The 13,181-nt window shown below is 31.6% G+C and overlaps 1 protein-coding gene across 1 annotated transcript; it reads left to right on the forward strand.

Annotated features, from left to right (window-relative positions):
* The first annotated feature begins 3,661 nt into the window (after nucleotides 1-3,661).
* On the forward strand, nucleotides 3,662-7,649 carry LOC132268535 (exocyst complex component EXO70A1-like). Its single transcript, XM_059769366.1, has 2 exons — nucleotides 3,662-5,420; nucleotides 6,818-7,649. The coding sequence occupies exons 1-2, from the start codon at nucleotides 3,696-3,698 to the stop codon at nucleotides 6,986-6,988; spliced, it is 1,896 nt and encodes a 631-aa protein (XP_059625349.1). The 5' UTR covers nucleotides 3,662-3,695; the 3' UTR covers nucleotides 6,989-7,649.
* Nucleotides 7,650-13,181: the final 5,532 nt, after the last annotated feature.

Genomic DNA, 13,181 nt, shown 5'->3' on the forward strand with positions numbered 1-13,181 from the left:
TATCACTATCCTTAATTATATAGTCATGTAGGATTACTATACTATTATAACCTCCTTAATTTTTTTATTTTTTTCCCAAAGCTTCCTTAATTCAATGTGTTTAATTAGGACAAATATAATTCAATGTGTTTAATTAGGACAAATATAATTCAATGTGAATTATATAGTTAAATACTTAAATATAAGCTTTTTTTTAGTTAAATACTTAATTTTATTCTAATATTTTTGTAAACAAAATAAATAATTTAATGTGTAATTATTTATATAATTATTTTACTAATAAATGGGTATGTGAGATTTAAATAGAAAAGAAACTTAAGTAATATAAATTTAAATTTTTTTGTAGGATATTTATACCCTTAAACATGATTAATGAGTAATAAGAAAATTATATAATTTTCTTAGCAATAAGTGAGTGGGTAAGATACGAGCTTTAAATATGGGATAAAAAGTTAATTAATTTAAATATAATGTATATAATATTTTTTAGAATATTTATAAACCTCAAACATGATTAGTAATTAATGTGAAATTAGTTTACTTTCAATATTTTTTATATGAAAGTTATATAAAAAATGCATGAGTATTTATTTACCCTTTTTAATGGATTTATGAGATTTAATTATGGGAAAAACCTTTTATTATTTTAGACAACATTATTTTTAGATTTCCTATATTAGTCATCCATTTTGAAAAGTCAAAGCAAATAAGTCTGATCTTTTAATTATTGTCCTTTATATCTAAAATCTTCATTTACTAAAATTATTTCTTATTTCCTTTCCCCCCCCCCCCCCCCCCTTCTTTTACTCTTCAAATCCCTATAATTTCCTTTTTTCTTCAAAAAAAAAAAAGGGCTACATTCCTATTTCCCTTTCGTCAATTAAATCATAATTTGTTCTTTTAATTATTGTCCTTTATATCTAAAATCTTCATTTACTAAAATTATTTCTTATTTCCTTTTTTTTTTCCTATTCTTTTACTCTTCAAATTCCTATAATTTCCTTTTTTCTTAAAAAAAAAAAAAAAAAAAGGTTACATTCCTATTTCCCTTTGGTCAATTAAATCATAATTTGATCTTTTAATTATTGTCCTTTATATCTAAAATCTTCATTTACTAAAATTATTTCTTATTTCCTTTTTTTTTTTTTTCCCCTTCTTTTACTCTTCAAATTCCTATAATTTCCTTTTTTCTTAAAAAAAAAGTTACATTCCTATTTCCCTTTCGTCAATTAAATCATAATTTGATCTTTTACTTATGGTCCTTTGTATCTAAAATCTTCATTTACTAAAATTATTTCTTATTTCCTTTTTTTTTTTTTTCCTTCTTTTACTCTTCAAATTCCTATAATTTCCTTTTTTCTTAAAAAAAAAAGTTACATTCCTATTTCCCTTTAGTCAATTAAATCATAATTTTTTTCTCTTCAAAGTTTTATTTTTATTTTTTTTTTATTTTTTATTTTTATTTACATTCATTGTTGTAATTTTATGAACTCAATAATTTCAAAATCAAACTAAATTAATCATGGATTCAAATTGGAATCAATGGAACTCAAATTTCTCATAGTTTATTTTACTACTCCATGTTTAATAAGAATGATTCCGGTCGGAATCCACAGATTCCGGTGAGAAGTTAGAATTAAAATATTGAGTCCGGCCGAATCCAATGAATCCCTCTTACAATGCTCCCTGGGCGATGGTGATCTCACAGTGTTTCTTGCACGACTGGCCGGCAATATGAACTCTGAAAAAAACATAAAGGGAAAAACAAAAAATAAAATAAAACTGGGGAAAAGATTTTTCATGAGTACAAAATTACATAATTGTATTAACTTACAAATATAAGAAGAGTAATAAATTAGGTCATTCTTGTCAAAAAAAAAAAAAAAAAATCGAAAAAAAAGAATACCATAGATATGTATACACACAATCACACACAAGAGGAAGAAAGAACAAAAATCCTATAACTGAATCCTACCCAATCTTTTCTAATTTTTCCATCATAAATTATAAGGTCAAAAATGTAAAATTACACCTGTTTTTTTTATGTCGGTCCACGTGTACATGGTCAACATGTACATGGTTAGTGGGTTACAACTGGTAACCCACTAAATAATTATATATATATAGATATTTATAATACAATCATATATATATATATACTACCATATATATATATACACACACTCTATTATGTTTCTCGACAATGACAGGCTCGCGTGAGTGGTGTCAAGTGACGCTCCAAATAGGGTAGGTTTCTATGCAAAACCAACGCGTGAAGAACCCTCATCTTCTCCAAAACCTCTTCCTGAAAACGCGATGAAACCAGAAATTTTCGACCATAATTTCCGACCACTGAAACAAGGGTTTTCTTCAATGGCCATGTCCGATCTTGACCGTACAAGATCGGACCCCGAGTCCATGTTGGTGTCGTGTCGTGTCGACACGGACACCCTCGCCGGAAACGACGAGTCTAGGTAACACAAGCTACAATTGGCAAAACTTTTGGCAAAGTTAAAAATTGGCAGCCCTTTTAGCATTGCATTGGAGAGCCATTTTGAAGTCTCCTTACTATATTTTAGAAATAACAGGCCTTTTAGCTTTGGATTGGAGATGCTCTAAGATTTACAAACTCGGACCGCAACGGTGTTGACGTACAAAATCAGAAAAGGGGCCCATTGGGGATTTGGCTTTAGGCCTGAGTTTTTCAGGGAGACAGGTAAGCATATGTCAAAAAATTGACTGTTTTAGAATGTTAAATGTTCCATTGTTTGAGCAAATTGATATATGATCTATATAATTGTTGTTCCTTTTTTTGTTTAAATTATTGTTATGATGTATGTGTCCTTTGAACCACGTACAGGTACTATCTGTATCTGTTGCATCAATATTGAAATTTATTGAGGATTTTGTACAATTTTATTCCATCATTATGTGTGCCGGCAGATTTTGCTATTGAGGTCTCCTTTCACTAGTATTACCTATTTACCTCCCCAGTCTTGTTCCATTAGAAGCCATTTGCTTAACCAATTTTTAGGTTGAATTCATATTAGCTTTCCCCTGCTACTTTGTTTCATTTTTTGGTAATATTTGAGTGCTTAGAGGAATTCATGAAATTTGTTGTATGTAGTAGTCATATTTTTTTTATGCCATTTCTTCCTTTTACCTATTCTAGGAAACAATAATTGATCTATGGTTCTGCATTGCCAGTGAGGCTGTCATAGACCATGACTAGTGATCACTTCATGCAGTATTGAAAATTTAATGGAAGAGCTTGAGAAGGAACTGAGCCTGGGAGAATGCCTTGTGAGTGGAAATGTTTCCAAGTTTTACTTCAATCTCTATACAGCTTTTACAGTTTTCATATTTGTTTATAGATTGAGATCAGGAGACTGAATATTATTTTGGAATATTTTATTGAGAGTGTTGGTATTTACTTTTTAATTTGATATTAAAAAATAAGAAAAACAAAACACAGTCAAATGAGGAAACCAACTTGTTACATTTTTTGTTTTTTTAGTTGACTGACTATTCTTTTCTTTTTCCCACACCTTCCTCTCACTTTCTTCAAGTTCTCTCCAATCTTTGCCCCTTGACCAAGAAGAGAAGGCCATAGGTGATAACTACAGATCCATTAGCAGTTCTCTGAGTTCTAATAATTTGATGAATTGGAACTTATAGTTGAAGCTTGTCCTATAATGGGGACTCCAGAAAATGTTGAGGTTGCATATGAATCGGCTGTGAAAATAATTTTGCAATGGGATGCAAGTGCAGCGAGAGGAAAAATGATCTTTGACAGAGGAGATAGCGAAGAGATAAATCAGTACCTTCATGCCGTTGATGAGATCCACCGCTGGATGGAACTGACCACCGTGTCCGATGATGACAAGAGCAAGGCCAACAGTGTGATGGAGATAGCCATGGCTCAGCTCGAACAGCAGTTCGTCAACATGTTGATTGAGATATGCCATAGTAGTCCAATGTGTTCAATTTGTTCTAGTTCAGTAACTGATAGCATTAGCTATGAATTACTTGAAGAGGATTATTTAGACTACGATATTCCGCTTTCTGAGAAAGAAATCAGTGATCTCCGGAGTTTTGCCGGAAGAATGAAATCTGTTCAGCGCGTTAATGTTTACACTAGAGTAAGGAAGGGTATACTGGACGTACGTTTTCGACGTCTAGGCGTTAAAAAATTAAGCTTTGAAGACGTCCGGAGGATAGAGTGGGACTTGTTGGGGGTGAAGATCAGACAGTGGATACGTGCAGCGAGGGTTTGTGTACGAGTTCTCTTTCCGAAAGAGAAACAACTCACTGAACAAATCTTTGGAGCTCATGGAACTGAATTATGTTTTATAGAAACAGTTAACGATGTGGCAATTCAGGTATTTGACTTTGTGGAAGCCATAAGTACTAGTCGTCCTTCGCCGGAGAAGCTGTTCAAATTCTTAGACCTCCACGAGGCCTTGTCGGAGCTTTTGCCAGATGTGAACACTCTCTTTCAGTTTAAAACAGGGGAACCTATTCGAATCCGAGCTTTTGAGATACTTTCTCAGCTCGCGGAGGCAATTAGAGGGATTCTTGCGCAATTGGAGAATGCAGTGTGTCATGAGCTATCAACATTCTTGGATCCGAGTGGGGATATTCACAGCTTGACTAAGTATGTGATGAGATATACCATTCAGATCTCTGATTACAAGGAGTCGTTAACTTCATTAATTGTATCCAAACCATCAACAAATTTGAGAGATTATGATGATCAGATGATTCCTGATATGGACTTCACGGCATTTGAAGGGCGAAGTACTCCATTGGAGCTCCATTTAATTTGGATCATTGAGATTCTAGTTTGCAAATTGGAATTCAAGTCCAAACTCTACGAAGATGACACCTTGGGTCATTTGTTCATGATGAACAATGTTCATTACATTGTTCAGAGCATCAAAGACTGTCCGGAACTGCGGATGATGATTGGCGATGATTACGCAACGAAATTAATCGGAAAGGTCCAACAGACACAGAGTAGCTACAGTAGTGCTACCTGGTCGGAGATTTTGTCATGTTTGAGATATGAGGGATTAGGTACCGGTAGGAGCTTCTCTTCTGGGGTGTCTAGCACTAGAAGCTTTTTCAGAGAAAAGTTCAAGACCTTCAATGCCATCTTTGAGGAGGTTCACAGGACTCAAGCAACGTGGTTGATACCGGATAAGCAGCTTCGGGAAGAGCTTCGTATGTCGATATCGGAAGAGTTGATCCCAGCCTATAGGTCATTTCTTCTTCTTTTCAGGAGCCATGTAGTGAGTGAAAAGCACTCTGAAACCTACATCAATTACTCGGCTGAGGACCTTGAGAGTGCGCTCTTGGAATTTTTCGGCTCCAAGGAAGAAAATTTGAAGTTGTGGTTTAACATTGCCTCAAATTCAGTAAGTTGTTCATTATCATCCTTGCCTTAATTCTATATAAGTAGGTAGGGTTATAAATTTTTTCTGCTGTATTTAACCTTTCAAAATCATTTTTAATAATCTTATCTCATGTTGTTTTTGGTTTCCTTCTCTCTCTTTTTTAGATGACAATTAATATTACACTTGTTTAATTGGCACATTATTAGGTGTCTAATGTATGTGTCCAAACCATCTAAGTCTACTCCTATCATTCTTAATTTTTCCCTCACCTTGATTGTAACCCTAACTCTTCTAGTCAAACCAGTCATTCATTTTCATATTCCACATAAGCGTCAAATTCACTAAATTCGGAAACAAAAAATCAATTTTGAAAATAAAAATAAAAATGAGAAGTCTAATCTTATCTGCAAAACAAAGAACTAGCATGATTCATCCATCTATCATATGACATACATTATTTTATGGCTTTAGTTAGAACATTACTTGTTCTCCATTTTAGTTGTTATTTTATTATTATTGTTTTTTTTATTTATTGGAGTATACTCCTAGGTTGTTTAAACAAAAAATTACTACAAAGTCCTAATGTTTCTTCTAAAAAGACAAATAAGTTCTTAAATTTTTTATACGACCAATATCTCTTACATTTGATATCATTTTCTTCTAAACCACTCAATTTTTCACTTATACCCTTACTAAATAGAAATAAAGTTTTGCAATCATAGGTTCTATTCTAAAATTGATGTGTAATAACTTTTTTTTCTGCTTCTCCTCTTTTATTTTTTTATTTTTAATTTTCCTTTTTTTACATGTTTTGTTATTTCTATATGTTATTTTATGTTTTAATTGATTAATAAATATTATATTATCAATTAAAATTATAATAAATTAAATTATAGTTGAATTCCAAAAACTTTTGTAGAATTTATGAAAATCATTTATAATATTCAAAAATTAAAAATTAATAAGATATTATAATTTCTTTTTATTGAGTTTGATAAAATTTTATCCTTTTAAGAATTATACTAATTATTTTGAAAATAAAAACATAAAAGTAATAGAAAATTTGTAGAAATGTTTAAATAGTCAAATAGAAAATTTTGGCTTCCATATCATTTTTTGGATAGAAATTATAATTTCAAAATTTCAGATCTATTGTGGTAAAGGTATGAGTGCAAAGTTGAGTGGTATATAACTTAAATGGAAAACAATTTTAAAAATAGAACTTATAGGACTTATTTGTCATTTAAAAGAAAAAGCAGGACACAGTGGTAATTTTTTCTTGTTTAAATCCTTGCTGGACCTTCAACTCTACATGTTTTCTTTTATTTTTAACTTAGTTATCACTTCAATATTTCTTGAAACCTAAATTATTGAGCTTGATCTCCTGCTTTTACATTTATTATTTCCTTGGATTTCAGGGAAGTGTCCCCAAGACTAAGCACAAGTATAAGCTAGCAAACAAGAAGAATGTCAAGAAATGGTTCATTTGTAGTGGGTGCATTTCAATGCGCGGCCGGCTGAACTTGTTCGGGGGACTGCGGATTGGGTCAAGTATGTGTGGAACCAGTTTGGATGGGACGAATTATTAACCCAGATGTGGCAGGTTGAACATGCAACGGGTCGCAACGGGTCGGATCACCGTGTGCCCGAACCATTAACTCTACTTCTTCTTTTCCTTTTTTGTTTGTCCTTTTTCTTTTTCTTTGGGAAAGCTTTAGGTTTAGGGTAAATACTAATACCATCTTTATATCCTAGAAAGTGTAATAAAATTTACCATAAAATATTTCTGCATCCCGATTTGCAGTGTAAATTTAAATTTCATGTGCTTTTTTTATTTGTGCGTCCTAGACAATCTTGTATGATGGTTCTATGAATGATGATAGTGTTAGCTTTGAAGTCGTTGAAGATGATTATTTAGACTACCAGATATATATATATATATATATATATATATATATACCAAATTCTGAAATATCTGATCTTTTTAAAAATAAAAAATGAAAAAAAATTATTTAACAATTGCAAATTAAACTTGCAAGTAAATTATTGGACTTAGGCTAGACCTAGCCCCAGATTGGATGCTATTGGATGGTCAACGTCAAATGTCTGGCAAAAATCTTTGGAACCCGGCCCTATGCAAGAAAAGCCCAGTCCAACTAGACTAATCAACACCCTCAAAAATATCTCCGTCAATCCACAAGCCCAAGCGTTGACCTCGACTGCTTGATCATGCCTTATAGGTTTACATGCTCCGACTGACAGCAACGGTGTTGATGTACACAATCAGGCAAGTGGAGTGGTCCTTTGGGAGTTTGGCATTTGGCATCATTTTTTTATTTTTCCAGAGAAGCAGGTAAAGCATATGTTAATATGGTTTTAATCTTTTTACTGAGAGATAATATCTTTGCTCTCCATATTCTACTCTCAGCTACATGAATGAACTACCCATAGCTCGGTGGAAATTATTAAATCCAATCCAGCAAAATTTTCTTCGAGTATAAAAACATTCTCAGTTTTGATGTCACATGTCATATGATATGTACCATGTAGTACAATAACACAGCTTACGAAAAAATTGGCTGTTTCTGAATTTTTAAATGTTCCATTGATTGATCGAATTGATGTATTACCTCTGTGTCTATATATATATATGGCGTTTTTGTCCACTGAATACCATGTGCTATCTATATGTGCTGTGATTGTGACCAATTGAATCTATTAATAGCTAAACCAGCATGCTCTACTTCATTGTTTGGATGCACTCATAGTCCAGACTCCTAATGTGCATACTATTTGCCATGACTATCAAGCTCTATTAATTTAATTACTTATCTGCTACATTGATATTGAATTTTATCCAGGATTTTGTTCATTATTACCCATTCAATAAAATAAGAGAACTGATATGCTAACCAAAATAACCCAAGAAAAAGTATTATCCATTTGTAGATGGAGCTTCAATAGCAGCTAGGTCTAGAAGGAAGTTACGAGCATTACGTTCATGCATAACTTCCATACCAAGGTTAGCACGGTTAATGATATCAATCCAAGTATTAATTACACGGCCTTGACTATCAACTACAGATTGATTGAAATTGAAAGCATTTATGTTGAAAGCCATAGTGCTGATCGCTAAAGCAGTAAACCGGATACCTACTACAGGCCAAGCAATGGGAAACCAAACGTTTGCCAGTCATTGGATGGTTTCGATCCCACATCAACCATCCAGTGGATGGGAGCGTTCGGTTTCTCTTTTGGATGGATTATTTTGATTAGTTAAACATTATTCAGAAGATAATTATGACTCCATCTCCTTCAAAATATATGCTAGTGGATCTTGCCACAGACGTCTCTTTTCGCTAGTGTTAGCTCCCCGGTGTTGTTCCATTAGAAACCTTTTGCTTAACAAAATTCTAGGTTGAATTCATATTAGTTTTCTCTATTACTGCATTTCCTATTCTGGTATTATTTCAGTGCTAAAAAGAATTTATATGTTATTGTCACCGTCGTCATTTTTATGCCATTTCTTCCTACTACCTATTCTAAGAAATAATAATCGATTTATTAGAGATGACTGTTAGACATCACATGTTAACAATAACTATTAGTGTAACGATCCTAAACTGAATACCAAAAATAATAAAAAAATTTAAAAAAAATTTCGGCATGACCTCCGCTAAAAATGGTCCTACAACAACCTGTTCATATGAAGAAAAAAAAAACAACGGCTTTTCAAGACCTATCCAATCTGTCCCAACACACAAAAGAAATATAATGCATTCCCTAATACCACAACATAAAAGAAATATAATGCATTCCCTAATACCACAACATCAACAACCATCTCCAAATTAACCCATCATCGTCATCCCCTTCAACTTACGCATTTACATGGTCTCAGTTTACAACAAAAATAAATCAAGTATCTTAGTTATGTTACAGGGCCATGATTTGCAAAAATAAACTCTTTTACATAGTTTGAGACAATACAAAAAAATGGGTTAAGATACAAAAGATAACAAAATACAACTCCTAATCTTCTTCAAGTTTGCAGGGGATTGTCATCTACCTGAGCAAAATTACTCAGTAGGTAGCGCCTAAGGCACACCTCTTGAGACCTCGTGAATCCACTCAATGAAAAGGAATAAGGAAATTGGGATCATACCATGCCAAGAGTAAAAGTATAACTACAATACGACATCATTAATTCAACACCACAAATAAATATGCCATGCACTGAAATGTCGTGCCATGCAATGTCACTCCCCATTTTCCCAAAACCATTTCCATTATCATATCCAAACCGTTAGTGAACCCATCCCATGGCAACTCTATGGCCGCACGAGAGAAGGATTGGTCACTGTCTCTGACCCATGGTAACTCCATGGCGTCATTTGGGGTCCAGGTAACTCAACCACACTAGGGCGGTCTCCCTAGTCCCCTCTAGGCCTCACTAACGCCGCGGTCTCTAGGCAACTCCTAGGCGGCCGGGTTTTTTTTACAAAATTCTTTTCAAAATTCTTTCCCAAAAATATATATGTATATATTTTTATTTATTTTTATTTATTATTTTTTTGTCAAATTCATGTTTCCATCTCTTTCCCAATGAAATACATAGATGTTTCATGCCTTTTTGGTCATAGCAACATTTATCATCACATGCCAATTTTAAGATTTGATTATTTAGCATGCTTCACAAGTAGTTTCAAAAAAAATAACATACTTCCTTTAACAAAATTCTAGCATGGTAATTAAACAAGTAAGACATGGAATTAAATTCATATAAGCATATATTTCATGTAACACCAATTAAAACATATAGACACATATCTCATTACAACAATATGATCATTTTAAGGAAAAACTAACACAATCTAACATGCTTGACAACAAATCAAATAAGATGATTCACAAAGGAGCAAGAAAAAGTAAATTAGGAACCCCTACCTCAATTATATGCAAAAAGCCCCATTTTTCACCTCAAACCCTCAAAATGGTTCTCAATTTTCAGACTTCCTAGAGTGGCCAAAAGCTGAAATTGTTGGCATGGATTTGAAGATCTCGTCGTGGGCTTCAATTTGCCGTAAACGGCATCCAAAATCACTAAGTATTGAAGATTAATCAAAGCTTTTGTGAAAGGAAAACAAAAAGAAAAAGAAGAAAGCCGAGAGAGAGAGAGAGAGAGCAGTCGCGAGAGAAAATGCTGATTGAACAAATGGGTCTGTAAATGACCCTTGGTCACTTATGATAAGGGTGGCCCACTAACTTTTCCATTTATTATATATATATATATATATATATATAATAATAATAATAATAATATTAAAGCATAACATTACAATTAGATTGTTAGAACACTCTTCAGGTCTATTATGCACCATGTCTTGAATTTGTTTCCTTTTTGTTGTATTAATTTATGATGCATATCTGTTCTCTAACTTTGTTACAATGATGCCCTTTCTTGTGTTAGGTGTATTTCTTTTCTGCACTAAATTTATCTTTTGCTATTCTGCTGACATTATGATATCGGATGCAGCTTGTCTGTATAAAAGACATAAGAATTGGCAGATTCAGGCAATGAACTCATTTCTTTGTTGTAAATGGAGCTGAGTTAGTTCCTACATTCTTGGCGGCTTCAGTTGATAACTTGTGTGTTGATTTCTATATCTCTGCTTCAGACATAAGAAATGTTCAAGCAGCTAATTGAGTTACATTTACTCCACTTTTAGTGTCTATTATACGCTATGTCTTGAAGTTGTTTCCTTTTGTTGTTGTGATGTCTCTTTGTTCTCTAACTTTGTTACAATAATGTCCATTTTTGTGTTAGGTGTATTACTTGTTTATTGGGTGCAATAAATTTATTTGCTCGCTCAGCATTGCTATTCTGCTGATTTATGACATCTGATGCAGTTGCTTGTATATAGGACATGGGAACAACTTGTGTGTTGATTTCTGTATCTCTGACTCTGTTATTTTAAATTTCTTGTGCTTTTATTTCTGCTTGAGAATGTTGTGTAAATTTCCTGGACAATAGAGTTAGTTTGAATGGGATAGTTTTTTTTTTTTTTTTTTGCAGTGAGGGCATAGGACCAAAATATACGTTGAACTGGAGTAATATTTGTGCTTTGCCTAATGCTTTTTAATCAAATATCATCAATCTTTTCTTACATTCTCTCTTTGCTGTTAGTTTTAGTTTTAGTTGTACTTATACCTCTACTTTTCACTTCAATTTTATCGATATAATGAAGCATTAAACTACATTATCCTTCAACCAAACCATACAAGAAAAAGCTTCATTTTTGTCTTGCCTTAAATTTATTCCATTCTTCTATCTTTCCTCGACAAACTGGTTAATTATATTTGGGAACAGAACATTTGCTTGTGTATTTGATAATAAAAAGGTCACAATCAAACAAGGAAAACAACTTCGTTCCTTTTTATTTACCAAAATAAAAAATTAAAAAACATGTTCCCTTTTTATTAGATACTGACAAAATCTCTTGTTCACTATTCATTTTCTTCACTCTTGTAATACCCTTAATTTTAAAAAGATAGTTTCGGTATTTATTTTTTTATTTTTTATTTTTTTTAATTGTTTAATTGATTATTTGACTAATTGTTTATGTGTTTAATTGAATTAAGTGTTACTTGATTAATTGGCTACTTATCTATGTGTTATTTGTATTTTGTTTAGGTGTTATTTGTATTATTTGTTTAATTAGATTGTGTGCTTAAATGATGTATTTGATTAATTGTAAATTAAATTATTAAATATTTTATTTTATTTTATTTTATGGTTATGGTTAGTGATAATTGGCTAACTAATTGGGTCCCATGAACTACTTGGATAGAAGATTGGATGGGTATGGATAATTACCCATAGATAGTTATATATGTATATATATAGATATATATGTATATACATATATATAAAAAGGAAAGTAATTTATTAATATTATAGTAACTTTAGTATTAATAAATAATCTGATGTATATATTTTATATATTTATATAATAAGGATATACATATATTTTATACGTAACATGTTTTAAGTTACCTTTTTAATATTATGGTAACTTTAGCATAAATAAATAATCTGATGTATATATTTTATTTATTTAATGAGCATACAGATAGATTATATACGTAACATGTTTTAAGTTACTTTTTAATATTATGGTAACTTTAGTATAAATAAATAATCTGATGTATATATTTTATTTATTTAATGAGGATATAGATAGATTATATACGTTACATGTTTTAAGTTACCTTTTAATATTATGGTAACTTTAGTATTAATAAATAATCTAATGTATATATTTTATTTAATTATTCTTCTTCTATCTCTTTCCCTTTGATTCGTGTTTCTATGCATGCCTAGGAAATTTTAGGATTTATTAAACACATAAAATTAAATAATTATACATGTTTAATTGGATTAGAACATAGGTTTTATGAATTTGGTTCATATCTGTTCTTGTGTTATGAATTGATAAATACATGATTTTGATTTGATTTCCGGTGTGAATTTTTACATGTTTAAATTATGTATATTTCATATCTGTGGAATTATGGAACGTAGAAACATGCCTAGGATTCCTGAATATTAAATAGGAACTAGGTTTGGGTTTAAATAAATTTAAATAGACCCAATCATAATGATGCTTGCTATTTGAATGTTTTAAACAAACGAATGAATTTAATCTTTTAATATGTTTTAACAATTGAGATTAAATGTGTAGGATGAATTGGATATAGAGAATCCTTATTTAACGGTAT

This window comes from Cornus florida, unplaced genomic scaffold (assembly GCF_030987335.1).
Source record: "Cornus florida cultivar Cherokee Brave unplaced genomic scaffold, ASM3098733v1 CherokeeBrave_3.0.0_Hap2_Chr08, whole genome shotgun sequence".
Lineage (NCBI taxonomy): Eukaryota > Viridiplantae > Streptophyta > Magnoliopsida > Cornales > Cornaceae > Cornus > Cornus florida.

Coding starts and splice junctions, on each gene's coding strand:
- LOC132268535 (XM_059769366.1), top strand. CDS start 3,696: ATGGGGACTCCAGAAAATGTTGAGGTTGCATATGAATCGGCTGTGAAA. Junction 5,421..6,817: donor TTAACATTGCCTCAAATTCA/GTAAGTTGTTCA, acceptor CTTGGATTTCAG/GGAAGTGTCCCCAAGACTAA.